Source organism: Pollachius pollachius (genome assembly GCF_949987615.1).
Source record: "Pollachius pollachius genome assembly, chromosome: 1".
In the NCBI taxonomy this organism is placed as follows: domain Eukaryota; kingdom Metazoa; phylum Chordata; class Actinopteri; order Gadiformes; family Gadidae; genus Pollachius; species Pollachius pollachius.
In genome coordinates, this window is record NC_136934.1 from 36,232,050 (window position 1) to 36,252,880 (window position 20,831).

Genomic DNA, 20,831 nt, shown 5'->3' on the forward strand with positions numbered 1-20,831 from the left:
TGACCAGCATCACTGTGAGGGTACCCGGGCCTTGGTCTTGGCCAACAGCTGCTTCACTAGCTCCTCCGTCCGGACGTCCAAGTTGTCTCCCAGGGACTGGCCTCAGTCCGGAGGTCAGACTGCACTCAAGCAACCATGCACAGGCTCACACACACACACACACACACACACACACACACACACACACACACACACACACACACACACACACACACACACATACACACATACACACACACACACACACACACACACACACACACACACACACACACACACACACATTCACACCGGTGCATGAGTTACTGTGCTGGTGTACCTTAAAGGTCCCATGGCATGCTACTTTATGGATGCTTTAATATAGATATTAGTGGGCCCCTAACACAGTATTTGAAGACGTTCCCGAAATTAAGCCGTGGTGCAAAATTACAGTCACTACGAGGCAGTCACACATTGAGTTTTCCCCAAACGCGCCGTTTCGGTGTCTGTAGCTTTAATGCAAATGAGGAGGAGAGAAGCGGGTAAAGGAGGAGGGTGGGGGTGTGGCCCTGAGCAGCTTGCATCCACGGTACCATGCGTTCTGTTTACAGTGGATGTAACACAATGGCGAGGCGCACACAGCCTTTGGCCGTGCTCTGTAAATATTCTAGATCACTCCGGGTGCTCCTGCGGGAGTCCTGAAGCTCTATATCTCAATCACATCATATTATAAATAGATATCTATATCATATAATATATATTATCATGTTCAAAAGCTGTGTGCGCCTCCAGAAGATATTATGAATCTCAAACGACTGCGTCAGGTTCTCAGACGTCTCGGGTTCTTCCACTTTCACATTAATCTGAAGTAGACTGAACCGCGACATGGAGGAGAAAGAGATTGTTGCCCGTGATTGTCTCCCGCCGGAGCCCCGCTGTTGAGGCACCACCGCCTTGGAAGTGGGCAGCATGCCTCGCAGCGGTGGTGCCTCGCGGCGGTGGTGCCTCGCGCGAAGGTGGTGCCTCGCGCCGGCAGGCTGCAGGGCTTCGGTGGGAGACCATCACGGCCAACAATCCCTTTCTCCTCCATGTCGCGGTTCATGTACTTCAGGGAGTCAAAGCCAAAGTTCCTTTCCCCCAATTCCTTCTCAACCATGGCTGAGATAACCCCCACTATAGTGTCATTGTGAAAATACCAGAGACGTCAGAGAACCGACGTGTTATGCGCCATAACACCAACAGCAGAACGGTTATCCAAACAACAAAGGAGTTACACACACTGTAATGCAACACTTGCATTGCAGTGTGTTTAATCACACACACACACATGTGGCGCTCACACAGTCGTATCTCATTGTCTCATTTGCGGGCCAAATTCAGTTGGCGGGTTAGGCAGAGAAAGGGGAGGTAACTTGGCCACTTATGACGACATATGGGGCCACGTTCCAAAACAGCACGCCTGAGTTTCCATTTTTTCATAGGCGAGCAGGATAACTAGTGCTCGTTTTACACCAAACGCAAGTTTTAGCAACTGGGGGACCATAGGCAGGCTAGGGGAACTCATATTAATGTTAGAAAACCTCATAAAGTGAGATTTTCATGCCATGGGACCTTTAACCTTCTCCATCATGTAGTTGTATCCATGAAGTCATGAAGCCATGACTCTCTTCAGGTTATGACGATTACCGAAGAAAAAACCTACAAACCCCTTTGAACTTACACACATATTTCTGTGATTTATCACGCATTCACACACACACACACACGCACACACACACACACACACACACACACACACACACACACACATGCACACACACACACACACAGGCACACACCCACACACACAAAAATGCATATAATTACTTGATGCTTCCATCCATCAAATGTTTTTCAAAAGATTTACAAATGACAAATTAACCATATACTTGCTTAAATGTTATGGTTGGATTACGTTACCTAACACAGTGATAGAGACCACTCCAGAAGGTGAAGACCAAACTGGTGAATGAGAGAAACAAGGTCAGTAGAAAACACAAACACATTTCCAAGGCGACATATGAAGTAAAACCGCACATTATATTTCACATACATTTGTTGATGTACAAGTTGACATAACAGAAAATATAACCTACTTGTCCTATCAGCAATGATTTTACTGTTTGTGCTTGACCACAAAAGTAGGCAAAACAATCTGAAAAGTGATTTCTTTGAGACTCACCTGAACCTGTAGCTTGACCAGGGAGAAGCAACAGGCTTTTACACGGAGGGAGGGAGAGGTCTTAATGGCTCTTCAGTCACTTCCAACATAGTTGCCAAAAAACAAACAATGTGTTCACTGATTTGTCCTCCTGTCCAACTACAGAGACAGACTCTCTAGAGCCTTGGATAACCTAATAGCTAACCTTACCATCTGCAACATAATATCCAACCTTAAACATCTCAAACTTTAAGTTGTTTGGTTTCATCTCTTTACTGCTCCATCTCTAATAATCTTACAGTACCTTTAATACCTAAACTCAACAATCTGTAATTATGAGCCTCTAATCACCACTCACTTTCCATACCTATACACCAATACAATGAGGCCATCTTTTGTTGAGACTTTTAGTAAGTTGTTCACCGCAGCCTTGAAATGAAGAGTGTCTAAATCCATCCACCCACGGCTCAACCAACCCTGGGATTTTTCTCTCTAAATCGATTTGGTCTGTGGAAAGAAGAAAGAGAATCAAACCTGATGTTACAAAAAATATATAGTGAAAATGTTACATAGTGTTGTTCTACCTATCCTACCTTTATTAACCCTAGATACTCGCCATTTTTAACAGTACCTAATCTTCACCCAATCCATAGGCCTATATTAAATATCTCTAATGCATGTTAAGGATTTCTTCCTTGAACATCCCAAAATTATCACAAGAAAAGTCAGTATATTTTCACCAATAAATAGCTTGTGCAAAGACAATTAGGCTATTCATTAATTTATATTACATGTAAATACCTTTAGCTGAATTATTTATAATTATTCATTTAATCGAGCCTTTTACTCACATTACAAAGTGTATGCTTCTATGCTTGATGACTTTAGTGAGCTGAATTACTACTTGTCAAAAGGTACATTATTTAACTATATTCTTAAAATAGGTAGGATTGGATATGGAATTGGTGTGCAAACCATTTAGAAGTGAGAAGGCATAAAATATAAATTAATCGGTGAGGGGTGAAGAAAGACTGTCCGAGGCCAACATACAACAGCTTGTGCTGCTACATATATGATAAGTCTATACGATCTATTATATGGTGAAGAACGGTCCAGATGAACATTCAAATCCTACATGAAACCCGGTATTAGTGTAGCATGGTGAAGAAAGCCGTATCGACAAAAAAACAAATAAAGTGGTGAAGCGATAGCGCCATCTACTGGCCTTTAAATTTATCCGTAGAAAGGATACTTCTTGAATTATTTTATAGCCAACCTATAACTTCACTTCTTCACAATTTACTTATCATCTCACGTAAATTACACGCCTGTACTCGACTTAATAAATATCCACATTTTGCATGAAGACCCATAAAAAAATGAAATGACAGATAGAATTTTTAGACCACAGAGTATGAAGGGAAATTACACGGGCTTTTATATTCAATTCACGTATGACATACTACAGGTTTGTTGAAATAATTAAACAACTCTCTATTATCAATTATCTTAAGACAAAACAAAAAATACAGCATCTTGCGTCTAGAAATACTTAATTTACCGCAACCTGGCAACTCTGATGGAACGTACCTACTCGACGCGAACAGACTCGCACAACACATGCGCGCCAGAGAACAGCATACACAGACATAATGGCGGACGTTTTAGATCTTCACGAAGCAGGAGGCGAAGACTTTCCTATGGATGAGGATGGTGATGGTAACTTTAAGTTCATTTACAGTCGGTTAAATGGGCTGTATATTTATTTCACACGCAGTGAAGCTCTGGCCATTTGGGTTTTGTGTAGAAACTGCTACAGTAGCATCGGGGTGCGTGGTGCTGGGCCTTAGCATGCTAGGTTGCTAATGTGCTAATTCTCCATTCAAACAAATGCTACATTGGAGCCAATGCTTTAAGCATTGCCTGCAGCTCTACCCATTATTGTTTACGCTGTATGAATTATATAACTGAATGGTTAATTACAATATGGTTTGTCTTTGTGGTGATTTGCGTCCATGTAACTAGCCTGGCAATGTGCCAGTGAGCTAGCTATTTACGCTAAATAAATTAGCGTTATTAAAAAAGTGAAGCGTGCTAAGGAGCTAAGTGGTCAATGTTGCCTGAATTGCAAACCGTTGAAGGTAAATTTAATAGTGCCACTTTAGAACATGTATTATATGTTTCTCCTAGATTTGACTTTCCAATTTCTCAAATGGTACAGCACAACTTGTTTATCCCCAAGTCAGCAAGCAATGCCCAAATGTATACAACAGCTAGTTCAAATAACACATCTGTGGTTTTAATGGAGAGAAAGCCACAGGTATTTAACTGACCCAATTACCTCAATATGCAAAAAAGAGTGTCGGAAATTACAAGAAGCAAATAAACTACGATACTTCTCCCAGCCCTATTTTAATGTTTTCTAATGATTCCATCTCCAGAGAGCATCCACAAGTTAAAAGAGAAGGCGAAGAGGAGGAAGGGAAGGGGTTTCGGCTCAGGTGAGTTCTCTGAGTGACCTTGTTTTATAACAAACTTGTGTGTGGTTTGTGAAATGTATGTAATAACATGCATGTCTGCCTATCGTTAGCGGATGAAGGCGCTCGTTCCCGAATCAAGGAGGATTATGATACAGTGGAACAGGACGGTGATGAGCCTGGCCCACAACGCTGTAAGTATAATGTTAAAAGTTGCAATGTATTGGACTTAGTGGTATCTAGCGTGAGTTTGCAGATCACATCCAGCTGTATTCCACCCTTAACGCTTTGTAGCATGTAGTATGCACCTCCAAAATTATGTCATCTAGGACATCACATAGTCAAGTAATGAGCTTCCTTGATCGATTTTTTTAAATAGAATTTAGTCTGTAAAATTATAGGTCATAGTTTTGGGCTACTTTTGAAACTGGACCTTATATGCAAGTGTCCGTGCTTGAACTGCTCATACGATAAAGACCTGTGCCACGCTCCTCTGACGAGCATAGAACCTCCACAAGCAAAGTGCACGTTGCGGCCCAACAGCGACTATATAAATACCATGGTCATGTGTGGACTCTCGGCGCACTTGATGTCAACCATAAACTGTTCTTTGGATTTGCTTGCTTAGTATGAGCAGCCATTTTAGAATAGTCTGGAAACATATAAGCTGTGCATTTCATTTAAATAACAGAGCAGATGTGTTTCATTAGTGTATCATTCAACTTTTCCTTTTTTCTCCCGTAGCTGTGGAGGGCTGGATTTTGTTTGTGACTGGAGTTCATGAGGAAGCCACAGAGGAGGACATCCACGACAAGTTTGCAGAGTTTGGAGAAATCAAAAACTTGCACCTGAACCTTGACCGAAGAACAGGCTATCTGAAGGTTAGTTGTTAAAAGTTTCTCTCGGACTGTTTAAGAAATGAGCTTCAACATTGTGACAGAATATGTAAAAAAAAAAAATTGAAAAAAGTCTACCAGTTCACCATGTTTACGATTGATTTTGACATTTGTCATTTTGGCAGTTCCAAATGTATTTTTTACATGCAGGGTAGCCACCTGTTTTTTGTGGAATGTCGCTTTTATGAACTGGTGAATATGATCAATATGAAATATATATATATATATATATAGCATATAAACAATACAATGTTTAGAATTGTATAGCAACATTGCACAGGTGTATTTGTATGCACTCAACCCTTCCTACGTTCACCCGTATTTGAAAGTAATTTCAATTCCCAACGGATGGAAAGATTGGCTGAGGTACCATTTTTATTGAGTAATACTGTTGGATGTGTTAAACTTCAGTTGGCCCTGTAGGCAGGGGTGGAAATTAAGCTCGCCGGCTTGTTAATTGCATTTCTAAGTAATTTCAGGACCGCTCGTCAGTCACCCAAGTGCAGTTCCTAACGGAGAATCAGTGAAACCTTTTCTTAACTGCATTTCACAGTCTTGAATAGAAATATGATCTGACTGATGCGGAAAAGTTCACCTTTACAATTGTGCTGGGCATCCGGCATCTCTCCCTATAGATTAGACTCAACTTTACATATGGAAACAGAGCACAGTTACAAATAATCAGGTAGGGCGACTCGGACTCCGAGCAAGTCTGATGCATGAGGCAGAGAGCCTACTAATTTCTACGAGAGCAAAAGCTTGTGGAGAGGGTGCCGCTGTCCATTGCTCTCGGCTCCGTCATCCCCTTCCACTAACCGTAGCGAATCCCTAATAAGTCGTTTGCTTCTAGGCTCTATATCTTAGCGTAGGCTGATGAATGAGGTCTAATTTGTTATTAGCTTGGTAAGTTATGGAATAAAAGGCCAAAGTCACTTCAACAGATACACAATTATCACTGCAGGGATGAGTTTTTTAAACTAGTCAGTTTAGGCTGTATCCAAATATGTGCATAACTATTTTACATTTGGATTGAAAAGTAAAACGCCAAATATTTTGTACGGGGGAAGTAAAAGCTTTCCCTATCCTATAGTAAAAGTCTTTCTATGCTATGAGTCATCTGTTTTTTCACCAATGAGAAAATACCATACTATTATAATTGATTCAGTGATTGCTACTCCTGCTCCTTCTCAGCGGAATGTTTCAATGCTGGGTATATTCGATCTCAACCACTAGGTGGCAGCCTTGTATTATCCTAGCACAGAAACACCTGCTTGAAACTAGTGTACAATAAAAATACACAGAGCAATTGCTACCATTTTATGATTCATATTAAATGTATTATCTATTATCCCGAAAACTTTGTTTGCCCTAGATTATTATTAAAGCTTGTCTTCATTGGCATATATATTCTCACCTTTTAATATGTAAATGGAACTTTTTGTTTGCTATTGTCCTTTTTAAATACAAAACAGGCTGCTCTATAAACAGACTATTCTTGAAAGTTGGTGTGTGAGCCCTGCCGTTGCTATGTCCTTCCCAGGGTTACGCGTTGGTAGAGTACGAGACCTACAAGGAAGCACAAGCGGCCATGGAGGGTCTGAACAGCCAGGACCTCATGGGCCAGCCAATCAGCGTGGACTGGGGCTTCGTCAGAGGGCCACCCAAGAACAAGAGGAGGTGAGTGTGTTGCTCTGGGTTTTTCTGCCTCTGCCAAGGTATTACTGCCGGACTAGGATAACCCCATGTGCTTGATTTGCATGTTGTGTATGTTTTTGCTGCTGTCTATTTCATCTAATGATATATATTATCATACCTTGATTCTTGGCTTTATGGTAAAACTTTCTTTATCTCTACAGGGGTGGCGGACGCAGGCGTAGCCGGAGCCCAGAAAGAAGGCGTCGCTGATCTCTTTTCCCTGCTTGTAATCGGCCATAGAGGCTGTCCATTATGCTTAGTGGCAGTTAACTGGTCATCCACCAACAAGATCATAATTTTAAGGGATTATGTGCTTTTATGTTCAAGCAAATGTCTCTTTATGTAACTTTGTGACATGAAAGCTTTCTGCAGAAAGGGTTACCATATAGCTTTCCAACTGAACTGCTTAATTTGAAAGTCACCTGTATTTTTAAACAGTAAATTTGTTTTTGGGGTTTTTCAAAATTCTGTTTTGTTATGTTATATGCATTTTATGTCACTGGAATTTTTTGTTTTTTATTACTAGGGGTCAAATTAAACTTTTAAAAATAGAAATTGTGCCATTTGCTTTATTTAGCAACACGCATCATCTCGATGACTTCACCCATCAAATAATTCTTCCTGTTGTGTAATATTTTTCGGTTCTGCTTATGTAGAACATATCTGAAGTTATGGTTCATATTTATCTTTATATACTTATATTTGGGAACACGGATTAGTTTTATTCAATAATGCTTGATGGACCACCCTGATTTTTATTTTAAAACATTTGCTGACATAAATGGTTTTTCTTTAAATTCTCAGATTTTAATACGATTTCCTTAAAGGATAAACTTGAGGGATTAATTGCAATGTTGAACTTTGTTTGGTCATCTTTTACACCGTGTGTGTATAAAGCTGGACATCGTCGTTCAGATTCGTCATGTCCATCATTGGTCGATCGGAGTGTCAGTGACGTATGTTCTCTTCAATGATTGGTCAGCGCTTTTAATTGGGCGGGCCCGAGTGCTGTGGTTGACGTTGTTGTTGTTTTAAGTGGCTAAAGAATTACTTTGCCGTTGGTGGTCCGGTGTGGATTTCTAACTCGAGTGGTCATCGTGAAAAGTAAAAAAAGTGAATCTCTCATGGACATTGTTACGAAGACTGCATCGAGGAGCTCACAAGTCCTGGAAAACTATTATAACCGATGAAATGTTATCTGCGAGGCCGCTTAAGGTAAGCAGACAAGGGGCACTCCACTAGCTAATGTTAGCTACTGGCTAGAGGTAGCCGCTCGCTAGCCTGATGCCATGGTCCTGTCTATTTACCTTGGACTATAGTTTGATAGAATGTGCATAATTAAACCATTTCACCAATTGTTTATCAAGTGAGTTAAAATATGTTATCTGAGCAAGTGCATATTCTGTGAATAACGCCGACCAACACATTCCGTATGATCACATGAGATGTTTATGTAAGTGCTGTGTGTCTTGTAAGGTGTATTTTCGTCTGGAATATACCCGGCTCCTATAGCTGGCTAAAATTCAATTATTTTAGGACAGGGTATCAGCACTGTGGTGAAACTGCAGCTTATACGGCAGAAGAGGTCGGAGTTTCTTGGTTAGCATTGCGTTAGCCTCATGCAACTATTGTTCCAAGTTGCACGTAAAGCAAATGTCTATTCTAAAGTTGCAGAGAGTGAGTGACTGGGCTTAATGCAACCAGTGATAGTCCCATTGGGTGTTTGATTCATTGATATAGTCAACCACCGCAATAACCCAGGGAGAGTTTTAGTTTAGGACACGGGGGATGTCAAGGGAGCGGCGCAGAATAATCACAATACGATGCTCCTGCGTAGCTTCTTAGTTATTATGCTTGTGTTAAACAGCAAGGAGTTGACAACGTAAGCCACTACGTGTTTATGTGCAACCCCATGCTGGCAGCAGTTCATAACCTAACGTTGCCCCATCGTAGCAGTCCTTAGTTAATGTTGCTTCTTTCAATACTGCGAGTGTTTATCCTAATTTCTAACATCACTTTAACGACAGGGTTGAGTTACGCTCTAGTTTGAATTATTCAGGTCCTGCATTTATGGATTCTTTTGTTTGCTGAAGCACAGAACATACTGTCAACACTGAAGCAGGACAGAGATGGAGGTTCTTCTGACATCTTTGGTCCAGATGGGCAACCTGTCTGCTGCTTCGGAGCCCCCCTTCCCTAGGAATTAATCTACATGTTCCAGTCTTTATTAGACTTTTCACGACGATCAAATACAAATGAATATATTTTGTTGTTGCTTCCTTAGCTAGACTCCAGAATCCGGAACGCTGAAGGGTATGAGAAACTCGTTACTGGTGGTGTTGTGGAATTTGTAGAAGGGAGGTTTTGTGTTGTGGTGCTGTGGTCGGCAAAGAGAACGTCCCCTCCCACCTGTAGTGTTTCCTTTCAGTGACTATGCTGGGTGTTTGAAATGCCAAACACACACGCCCAAATGGTTACATGGAAGGGAGGCTGCCCAGATTGAGCGTCTTGCACTTTGGGTGACTCGTCTCAACCAACCGGCCATTGTTGTTGAAATGGGCAGTGGCTGGTGAGTTTGTCTAAACTTTTGGACACTTTGGAACAGTGGACACTTTGTTATTTCAAGTTAGTTTCTCACACACACAGTAGTTGTGAGTGTTCAAATTTGTGTTGAAAAGCAGAATTTGACACTAATGAACTTTAAGTAATGTATGTATTTGTGTATCAGCAACATAATTTCCCCTTGCCCCTTGACTCATTTAAGATAATTTGCTAGGGACCTCCCATTGATGTGAGAATCTGAACAACCGTTAACATGATACAAAAAACCTGTTCAAGCAAATTACTTCATATGCAGCTGTAAAAAAACATGTGACAGGCTGTAGGATGCATTTTTATGAACTGGAATAGGAAGGGCATGGTTCAAGGAGTGTATAAAGTACCCAGTATTAAAAGGGGTTAAGGGTTGGTGCGAAAAGGGCTTCAGGCTGATGTGATTGTTCACAGCTGAAGGCCTGGCAGCAACGTTCTAGAACTGTTTCGTGTGGGCCGAGAGTACAACAGCAGTCAGACTGTTATATTCCTTTCCAGGGTCGAGTCATACAGGTGAGCTGTTGACTTGGATCCACCATTGCTTGTTTTTTTGAAAGGAAGGGTCCATATAACCAAGCATCTTTGTGCTTTGGCACTATAGCTGCCATATTGGATCTAAGCTGGCTATCATGCTGCTGAAGGATATGAAATTTTAAAGTCATCCATTCACTGGGCCGACCCCCAACAGCTGCTAGGCTGGTGTGTGTGTATGTGTGTGTGTTTGTGGGGTCCAGTGTCAGTCGTAGAGCCAAGCCCATTAGCAGCCCGGCTATTCCCATAGGTTCCTTGCTGCAAACTGTCATATTAATAAGTAAATAGAGGCTGGCCTCTCCAGGTTAGTAGGACAAACCAACCACTTTTACATGATGTGACGAGTTCGGCTCAAACATGCTGAATGAAAGACTACTACTGTGTGGTAAACTGTAAGGCAAAATGTGAACACACACCGCAACTCAAACCTGCAACGTTTCTGATAACATACGGTCACAATAAGAACACATCTATCGTGAATTCCCATCATCCTGTGTGTCTCTTAGCAACGGGACAGGAAGAGATGTCAGTGTGAGGTAGGAGAAACCAGGCTCTGTCCCTGTACTACTACAGTGAGGTTGCGATCAATAGGTAGCCTGTCTCAGGGAGAGAGAGAGGCCCGCGCACCCAGACAGCAACTCATGAAAACTCTGTGCAGCCCCACCCTCTCCAGCCCAGCTGGATGCCTGCCAGCCTTGTGACACAGCAGCCAGCCAGCGCCCAGCAGTGTTTATGTGAGGGTGGAGAGGCCCAGAATCACCGCCTCACCTCCATCACTGCTTGCCTCACCTGCCCTTCAGTGGCTCAACTCGCCACACGCCTGGTGAGTTAGGTGTACTGTTGGAGGCTGGCCGGTCTCTGTTTAGTTTTGAGTGGGCTGTTATAGGCTGGTAGGTCTCTGTTTGAGTTGGGGGTACCGTTGTAGACTGGTAGGTCTCTGTGTAGAGTTAAAGGCTGATTATGGTCCCATGTTCACGCAACGTAAGGGCGTTACAGACCCCTTACCTCCTTGCAGACCCTTCTCTGCAAGGGCCTGACGTGCGCCTCCCAAAAATTGTAACCTACCGTCGAGGAGACGCAGCAGCAAAGGCTGTGATTGGTCCGCCTACTAAAACCTTACGCAACCATAAAGGTTCACGACTGCGTCAAAGCTTCTGCGTGGTCATTGCGTTGCGTGAACGTGGAACCATAATCAGCCCTTAAGGTGCACTGTTATTGGCTGGTATAGGTCTGTTTAGAGTTGGGTGGCCAGTTGTAGGGTGGTAGGTCTCTGTGTAGAGTTAGGTGTACTCCTGTGGTACTCGCCAAGTTAGGTGTATTGTTGTCAGCTAGTTGGTCTTGGCAAGTTAGGTGTGGTGTGTTTCAAGCCTGTGTCACACTCTGTTTGCAGTGCTTTAGTCCTGTTGGATAGGTTTGAGTATTTGTTATGGTGCTGCGTCAGCCCCATACTAGGGTTACTGTGTAAAGTTCTGCTCCATGCATTAATATTTGGATTTAATTGAATACAAGGATAAATGCAGATTTAAATATCTAGATTTGGACCAAGCAATAGCAATGTTTTAGAATTAACAGCTGTTCAAAGATACTTCTAAAATTTAGGCATTTTATGTGTAAATTATTTAAGGCTAACTTAAACAAAAAATCATTGGATAAGCAGGTAAAAAGTATTGCAGCATAACATATTATGTCCTATTTTCTGGTTCGCATAATTTGCTGATCCATTTATTTCCAAGGCGCTTGTCTTGGAAAGCAGCAACCAAAATGTAGAAAACACATTGTATGGAAATTTTTATTTGAATACGCTGTGTTTTGCTGCCTGACATTGAACACCTCAAGGCATATAACCTTTGATTTCCATCATACTGGTCCGTGTACCCAGCTGGGGAACAAGGGAGTGTCGGCGAGAGCTATCCCAGACCAATAACTCCGCTTCACTGGGCGTATGAAACCAAATGCCACTTTCAACAGTGCAACAGTAGAGTTGGCATTAAGCAATTCCTGGATTGAATCCTGAACATGAGTCCCAGTCTATCTCCCCAGTGTCTCGATGGCACGAAGGGCCGTAATCCCACACCCTGGCCTGATGAGCAGCCTCTCGCCCCCTGGATGACATCACACGGGGCTTTGACGTATGGCCGCCTCTGGGTGTGCCAGGCCCCGCAGCACATGGAGATTCACATGAGCATTAGCAGAACACCACACTAGGGTCGGCCTCCAGGATTAACCCGTCAGCCAGCTTTGGTTTGAGTTTACACATGTGAGGACAGCTAAGTGCTTGCAACTCGTCGTGCTCTATCTGAAAATCGACCTGTGGCCAATGTCTACTCTTTATGGGACCATCTTTGATTGAATATCACACCTTTTGGTCGTTGCTGTTTTTTATTGGGGATAAATCCTATAAACGTCAATATGAAATATTGCAGTTTCAATCCATTTATTGAAGGGATGAACAATCATATTCATAGTAAGCAATTATATTTAGGTGAGTGCTGCATGCAGCGCTCAACTATCGTTCCTCTTAAGCCCAGTTCAGACCAAAGATTCGCCTCGCAACGACTTGCAATTAGATTGTTTTGGAACGTCGCAGGGGAAAATTTGCAGCAGTGAACTGGCCGTTGCAGCGCGGCTAATGCCGTTGCAAGGAGTCGCAAGGAGTCGCCAGAGATTGAACATGTCAAATCGCCAGGTCCAGTTTTAGAACACAACGACGTAGCAATTTCTCTTCAGCCAATCAGGACACAGCACAGAACAACTTGTACGTCACGGCCTTACTCCGTCCTAGTCCCGTACTGTCCACATTAGGCTACACGTTAGCTATAACCGTTGTTATGGTTACATGCGGCCATTCCAACATGCCCCCATTTTTTAGTAGGCCTACCGCCATTACGACAGTCTACCAATCAGTGACGCCAAATTCAGGTCAACATTGGGGATCATAAATATTTTGTTGTGAACCCAAAAAGTAGCCATTTCAGTATTATTTATCTGTCATTTGTTTTGGTTAATTACAAATTTTGGTTGTGATGATGTATGAAATAACCCATCCAACCCGCCAACATATTCTTTATTTTGCTTGTTTTTTAATCCCGATAAAAGCCTCCTAAGGACAGTTCCTCTGCGTCTCTCCTAGATCGCACCATCTTTCAACGTCTTTGTTTAATGCGACTGCATCATTTTCTCTCACATGATCAACAGCTTGCGGTTTCACTTTCTCTCCAGTTAGAACTGCTCATGATGATATCGCTGCGTTTTCTCTGTGGAGAGAGCGCAGCAACACCTCTACCCAAGCCCCCCACCGGAACCGTGGAGCGGGGTGCTAGCTCAAGCCACCTAATCGCAAACCTAAGTTAGGCTACTTTTTAGCGTGATGCTGATGCTGTTGCGGCTCTCAGCTGTGCCAGAGTGTTCACAGTTGCTAGGGAAACCACCTGACGTCGCCGCCTGGTGCAGCAGTGTGAACTGCCCAGTTTTGAGTACGTCACAGCCCATCTCGCCGCAAGGAGTTGCGAGTTGCAAGTCGTTGCAAGGCGAATCTTTGGTCTGAACTGGGCTTTAGGTTTTATTAGGTGAGTGCTGCATGCAGCGCTCAACTACTTGTTCTCACCTAGACTCCATTCAAATTTTAAAATGTTCAGAATAGCATGGAATCACACGCTTTTTTTCAGATTTCTTAAATATTGTATACTTTTTAAGATTTTCTACTTTTAAATACTATCTTCTTTTTTAACATGGGAGTCAATAGGAAGACGGCAGAGCCATCCTCTTATCTGGTACTTCAACTGTTAAAGACGTAACTAAATCAATTTTCAACCGTTTATCTTCGTTCAAACCATTTAACAAATCTACACACTCGTATCTTCAATAATATCTAAAAGGGAATTTCGATATCATTTAAACTTTATTCAGAATCACAGGCTACGTTTACAAGATGAAATTTTGCGTCTTGGCAGTGTAGACGGAAACGCGGAGCGTATTCAAGTTTTCCACTCAGGAGGGTGGTTTCAGATTTTTGCGTTTTTAAGCCCCAAAAACGCCATCACCGTCTAAACGAAAGGCACTTCAGATAAAATATTTTTGTCGTTTTTACCCGCAAGGGTCCTCGTGTAAACGGGGCCTTAGCTTAGTTTCATACCGGCTTCGTTTTCAGTTGGTCGCATTGATTTACGTTGACGCTGGAGCGGGAGGACGTTCAGCTGTGTTGCCAGATTGGGCAGTCTTTCCCATCAGATTGGGCTACTTTTGAAAGACTTTCAGGCAGTGTTGCCAGATTGGGATGTTTTTCCGCACCGGCTCGCTATTCTCTTAAACTCTCTTAAAGCTGTTTGCTGGAAATAGCTTTTAGGAAAAAAAAATCCTGCCTACGGCTGTTCTCCTCTGTTTAAGTCCATTCAGAATGTGCTGTTTCTGGTGTCTGTTTTTTTAATGCAAATGAGCTGGTACCCATTGACCAATGAACTGTCAGACTGAACCACAGCATGGAGAAGAAGGGATTGTTGCCATTTGCGGACTCCTGGAGCTCATCTATAATAATATTATGTATGGGTAGTTATACAATATTATATTTAATATCACGGCCAAAAGCTATGTGCGCCTCGGATGATATTATGCATCATAAAGACCGTCTGACGTCTCAGGTACTTCCACAACAAATAAAGACTCATGGTGGGGGATATCTCGGCCATGGTTGAGAAGAATTGGGGGAAAGGAACTTTGGCCTTGACTCTCTGAAGTCCATGTTCCGCGACATGGAGGAGAAAGGGATAGTACTCCGGGAGCTGAGCTGCCGGTGTGCCGCCGAGCTCCCCGCGCCGGAGCTGCCGGACAGCTGCCGAGCTCCCCCTTCCGGACCTGCCTGCTTCGGTGGCAGTTCAGTTCCCGGAGTACACTCGCCGGAGCAGCCGGAAAGCTTTGGCGGCAGCTCAGCTCCCGGAGTACACCGCCGGAGCTGCTGAACGGCTTCAACGACAAACGGACTGCTGCCGAAGCTTCGGTGGCAGTCCGGCGGGGGTAGCTCGGCGGCAGTCCGGCAGCTTTCCCGTCAGATTGCGGAGTACAATCCCTTTCTCCTCCATGTCTCCTTCTCCGGACTGCCGCCGAAGCTTCAGCGGCAGTCCGGCAGCTCAGGCGGGGGGAGCTCGGCGGCAGTCCGGCAGAGAAAGGGATCGTACTCACGGAGCTGAGCTGCCAGGCTGCCGCCAAGTTCCCCCCGCCGGCGCTGCTCGTCCGCTGGTCCACAAAATCTAAGCTATGCTCTGATTGGAGGGGAGTGGGGAAGTGGGAGGTAATATTCAACTGTGCCCCCTTCCTACGTAGGAGGGGGCGCCGAGACTGACTCGCTCGTTTGGTAACTGAGGACTGTAAACTTTTTTCAAAGTTTGTATGCGTGTGGGAGCACCAGAGACCCAAAACAACACCCCAAATCCCAGGAAAAGTGTTGTTTTCATAATATTTCCCCTTTTAAAAAATATTTTCAACCTCACTACAGCACTCGCCGTATTTTCTGCAGGAAATGCATTTTCTAGTTCTTTCTTTCTTTCTTTCCTCTTTATTATTCTCTACAAATTTTGGGACCTATCTCCTTCCTCAATTTTTCACCTAGAGACTCCATTCAAATGTTAAAATGTTCATATTAGCTTGGAATCACGCGCTTCTTTTCCGATTTTCTTTTAATATTTTATACTTTTTTAAGATATTATACTTTAAAATATAATATATTTTTTAACATGGGAGTCAATGGGAGGACGGCAGAGCCGTCTTCTGGTACTTCAACTGTTTAAGACGTAACTAAATCAATTTTCAACCGTTTATCTTCGTTCAAACCATTTAATAAATCTACACACTTCATCTTCAATAATATCTAAACAGAATTTCGATAAAATTTAAACTTTCTTCGGCTTTTAACGTTTCTTTATGTCTTAATTTATCTGGCTTTATTAGAAAATATTTTCAACCTCACTTTGTACTACTGCACTCACCGCATTTTCTGCAGGAAATGCATTTTCTAGTTCATTATATTATCCCTGCGGGTGGAAGGGATTTGTACTTCAGACACAGAAATGTGGCAAAACATGTTGCAGAGAATAAACCTCATTGTGCAGTTTTAAATGGTCATCTCAAAATTTTCCTTCCAACGTCGGGTGGAAGCTTGGCAGCCTCCGAGACAGACATGGAGACGTGATGGACACAAAGGCTGGACAACGATCAAGAGGCAGCCAGCCCTAGAGGAGTGACTTCTCTAACACTGAGTCTGCACTTTTAGGTTCCAGCATCCCAGAACATACAAAAAACAAAACAGTTGTATCATTTACCAAATAGAATGCTCCGCTTGTGTTGCTGTGCTGAGTGTTGGTTAAACACCTGACACCTCACACAGATGTCAACATGGCATAGCATGACTAGCCAAAGCACAGTATAGGAGTCATTGTTGTCTTCACTGGGTGGCAGCAGGCCTTTCCACATCATTCTGCTCAAGAGGCTGTCAATGAGGCCTGACTCAATTGGGTTTGCTGTGATTCTCCCTGGGAACAGACCTGGAAACTCTCAGCTCTACACTACCAAGATGGGCCTGTTGGCTTAAAAAATTCAAAATGACGGAATAAGAAACAAAACTATGTTTTTGGTCTGTTCTTCCGACAATAGCAGTGTGAATTCACCAGCTGTTGGGAGTTGGTAAATAAATAACGGCATACCTAGTGGTGCGTGGTGGCTTGACCCGTGATCTCCTATGGCCTGATGGCACACAGGGCAACCGTTCTCCTATGAAATGTAACGCTTGGAGTTTTTGCATGATGGAGTTCCCAGCCAGCATCGCAGAGGGAGAGAGAGAGGCCCAGGAATGCTGTGCATGGATTTCACAGGATCACACCGCACCGAGCGAATCAGAGAGCCGAAGGGCAAATGTTCTCTGCTACAGCATGACAACACCTTCAGACACTCTGCTAAATAAACAGCCGCACTCAGGAGCGTTGTCCCTGGCCATTTGAACCCTGTGAACCTGGCCGTTATCGGCACCCTACAGCGAGTGGCAGTGAGAGGCCACAGTACAGTAGTCCACCATGAACCATGAGAATGTCCAACTGCAGCACAAGTGCTGTCCTGGAGCGAGGCTCAACGTGGGTGCTGGATTAGTGTCGGACAACTGTGGATGCCGCGGGGAGCCAGTTCACTTACCAAGAGGGAAAATTAGATCAAGCAGGCTGCGTTCCAACATGAGGTCACTTGCTTGGTTTGGTCCCTCTTTTTTATTTGATTAAGCCACAATTTGATTGCCAATTAGGCTATCTCTCACAGAGTTTTGTTGCCTGTTATTTGGGGCATATACTGGCTTGTTTGAATTCTCCTACAGTTAAGCTATGTACGGCTATTTTGCTCTTTAAACATAAACATCTATCTCTGTGGATAAATGTTTATCTTCCAATCACTTATTTAACGTGAACTCTAACTTGTTTGGTTAAAAACAACTCTACGCACTAACAATTTCAATTCCAAAGATGGGACGAAAAGATTCCAATCTGATTTAATAAACATTCAATCTTGATCCTTTTTCCTGCATGAGTGGAATAACCTTCTTGGTTTTTGGTGTTTATCCCCGATCGAGCAGAAGTGGGTTGTTGTATGGATTTGTTAGTCGAATGGCCAGCCATAGGAATGTGGAGCAGAGAGGGGAAGGGGAAGACGTGGGGGCCGCCAGGCAGATTTTTGAGCGGTGACTGGACCGGCTCCACAGCCACTGGGCCATTCTGGTCTGGGCTGCGGGAGGGTGGCATGGCTCTGGAATCTCTGACATCATCGTTGTGGGCGTGTTCACGTGAATGTTTGTCTCTATGTGGAACTCGGGACACAAATGGCGGCCATGCGTTAAGCTGGGCTGGTATGTAACCGTTCAATGTTTTGCACTGTAGGTCTATAAACTATATGTAAATAGGTAATTGGAATTAGTTCCAATTTTGCTTGGAGTGATAAGGGCTAATAAGGTTTGGTTTTACATTTAGGATAGTTTTCATTAGTCGTTAGAAGCAGATTTTTATATATATATACCTGTTTATTCATCGTAGCCAGAACCTCGCCAAGCATAGTTTTCCTGGCCAGAAATAATAGTAAAGCTTGACCTGTGCAGCCAAATTCATGCCTAGCTTCTGCTACATCCAAGAAATGTTAAAATGGTCTTTGATTCACACACAGGAGAAAACTAGTGTTCACTTATAGACTAGTGTTGTTAACATTTGCTGAGCTCGGTTTAAAGGGACTTAACCTCACTGGGTCTCATTGATTTATTTGCCAATGCTTCCCCCTTCCTGCTACTTCCGTCCATCTGAGGGCTTGGCCGAACTCTAATTTACTCTATTGATTTTCTGGAGGTCGCTAACCACAAAAAAAACATTAGCCCCTTACCTCTGTACAGGCCAAACAGGCTTCCCCTGGAGCAGGGAGACCTTGGTGGTACGGTCAAGATAACGTTTATAAGCACAGCAGTATGCAGACTCACAAGCTGCATGTTAATAAATTAAACATGATGTATTTGCCAATACATCCCTGACCTATTGATGTCTCTGGTATTCAACCTGACTAAAGCATTGGAGTTGGACAGTACTCAGTTCATTCTGTTTGTATAAAACCTGACTGAGTCGATTTGATTGAGGAAGCCGCATGTCAACTTGTGTAGTCGTTCAAAGCCTCATTGTGTAAGAGTCTAACACCTTACGCGCTGCTCTGATCCTAATGCTCATTGTATGCTAGGGCCTTATGCAACTCTTTCTCCCTTTTTAAAAAAAGAAAATTGCATTGAGTTCAGACACGACGCATCCAGCCGGCGGTCCCAGGCCTTACTGCAGAAAATGTCAGGATTGGCTCTCATGTGCTCCAGTGGCGTAGCTGTTGTTTCCATACAGTGTTGAGTTATTTCACTGAAGCGTTCTATGTTTACCCCCAGCTCATAACGTCGCTGTAATAAAGAAAGCATTGTCCGGTTCTGTATGAATGTGTGGTCTACTAGAACAAAGGCTTTTGTTCCAACTGGCCACCGTCGAATCACTCTGTCCGATTACTCATATGTCTTGAGCTATGGTTTGCTACACTGTTTTCCCTACATGCATCCAGCAGTTCTGCAGAATCGTTACTGAATTACTAGTGCCACTGCAATCAGTCATGCACTGATGATTATAGTATAGGTTGCATTAGCCTGTGACATGATAATCAAAGGTACCTACACTGTGATTGTGTAGAACAGACGCAACAGTATGGCGCCAGCCAACAACAAACTGGTTGGCGGACATGGTGCATGCTTTTATACGAGATATTGTATTATATGACGCCATTATTGTTGGAACGCGCCAGAGGCCTACTGGAAACAGGGTTCACACTTGTACCTCTCTGCGCCCGCAACCAGCAGCCCTGTCGTTTATCAGGTTTATCATTGGTGAATAGGGGTGTGTGTCTATGGTGACTGATTTTCTAATAGAAGAATAAGAAATACAGGCAAAAGTCATCGGTGGGCCTCCAGGAATTCCAGGGCAGGGATGCAGCATCCACCTTCCAACCCACACTACAGTAATTTCCGCTGATGGAGGGATTCCAACGTATCCTCCCGTTCCCTTTTCTTCACCGAGAAATGCAGACTTCTCTATGCACCCAACGCAGGTCCTGACCATGGTTGCTCATGGTATAGTCAATTACGCACGACAGTCGGTCAAATGTATGCAGGTATCCGCTGATTGCACGACTGCTCACGGAAAGCTCATTATCAGGTATTGGTTTTGGCACCAATCCTAAGTCTCAGTGTCTCTAGCATTACTCCCCGATCTGTGATCTGTTGATTTCTAGATCTGTGAGTCTGCTGCTGTGTTGAGCTGAGTGGCTATCTGCATACACGCAGGAGGCGAGCTGACTGAAAGGCTTGGTGTCCATGGGGACAGCTATGAACACTTTCTCCCCAATCCTTAACCACCACTCACCTAAGACCTACACCCGAACCAAACGTACCAATTTAAACCTTCCTTAAGCTAATACTTCCACTCAACCATTCTTAACGCTTCAGCAGATATTACCTCCAGGGAAGCCTGCATACTTCCCTTCCTCCTTCACCCCACCGCCAGTCCACACAGAATGCCCTCATCTCCTCCCCCTCCTGCTACTGAGAGGGAGCTGTGAGATTATGTAATGGTCCAGTCGGTGTTGGCTGACCGGTTTCAACCACATCACCACCGCTGAGATCCAGCCAGCTGAAGGGCCGCCATGATGTCACCACACCCGCCTTCTGTTTTCCTTCTCTCTGCCGCTAATCTTATCTCTGGTCATCTTTCTGCTACAGCATGACATCACCTTCTGACACTCTGGTCATCTTTCAAGTTGTTTACCTTATTCCCCAAGCGATGGCGTGCCTGCACGCTGCCCAGCAGTGTCTGTGAACATCCAGAGATAACAGCCCCCGATGTCTGGCACTCAGTCGAGATCCATAGAGACAGC

At 43.6% G+C, this 20,831-nt stretch overlaps 2 protein-coding genes across 7 annotated transcripts in view; both read left to right on the forward strand.

The window, feature by feature from the left end:
- The first annotated feature begins 3,773 nt into the window (after window positions 1-3,773).
- Window positions 3,774-7,802, forward strand: rbm8a (RNA binding motif protein 8A). Of its 2 annotated transcripts, none has more exons than XM_079756809.1 (6): window positions 3,774-3,898; window positions 4,621-4,680; window positions 4,770-4,850; window positions 5,401-5,537; window positions 7,093-7,229; window positions 7,409-7,802. In XM_079756809.1, the coding sequence occupies exons 1-6, from the start codon at window positions 3,832-3,834 to the stop codon at window positions 7,455-7,457; spliced, it is 531 nt and encodes a 176-aa protein (XP_079612935.1). In that variant the 5' UTR covers window positions 3,774-3,831; the 3' UTR covers window positions 7,458-7,802. The 2 variants fall into 2 exon arrangements, with proteins under 2 accessions (XP_079612935.1, XP_079612936.1); XM_079756810.1 differs by having other exon boundaries at window positions 3,811-3,892.
- Window positions 7,803-8,282: 480 nt separating this feature from the next.
- Window positions 8,283-20,831, forward strand: part of otud7b (OTU deubiquitinase 7B) — a 33,559-nt gene continuing 21,010 nt past the window's right edge. For all 5 annotated transcript variants that reach the window (XM_079744870.1, XM_079744871.1, XM_079744872.1 and 2 more), the window contains exon 1: window positions 8,283-8,462. The gene's annotated coding sequence lies outside the window, so the exon portion shown is untranslated. The remainder of the gene's footprint in view (window positions 8,463-20,831) is intronic.

What these genes read in the sequence shown, in the direction of transcription:
- rbm8a (XM_079756809.1), top strand. Translation starts at nt 3,832, where the DNA reads ATGGCGGACGTTTTAGATCTTCACGAAGCAGGAGGCGAAGACTTTCCT. An exon ending in GGGAAGGGGTTTCGGCTCAG is followed by an intron (nt 4,681 to 4,769) that starts GTGAGTTCTCTG and finishes GCCTATCGTTAG; the next exon opens with CGGATGAAGGCGCTCGTTCC. An exon ending in CCACCCAAGAACAAGAGGAG is followed by an intron (nt 7,230 to 7,408) that starts GTGAGTGTGTTG and finishes TTATCTCTACAG; the next exon opens with GGGTGGCGGACGCAGGCGTA.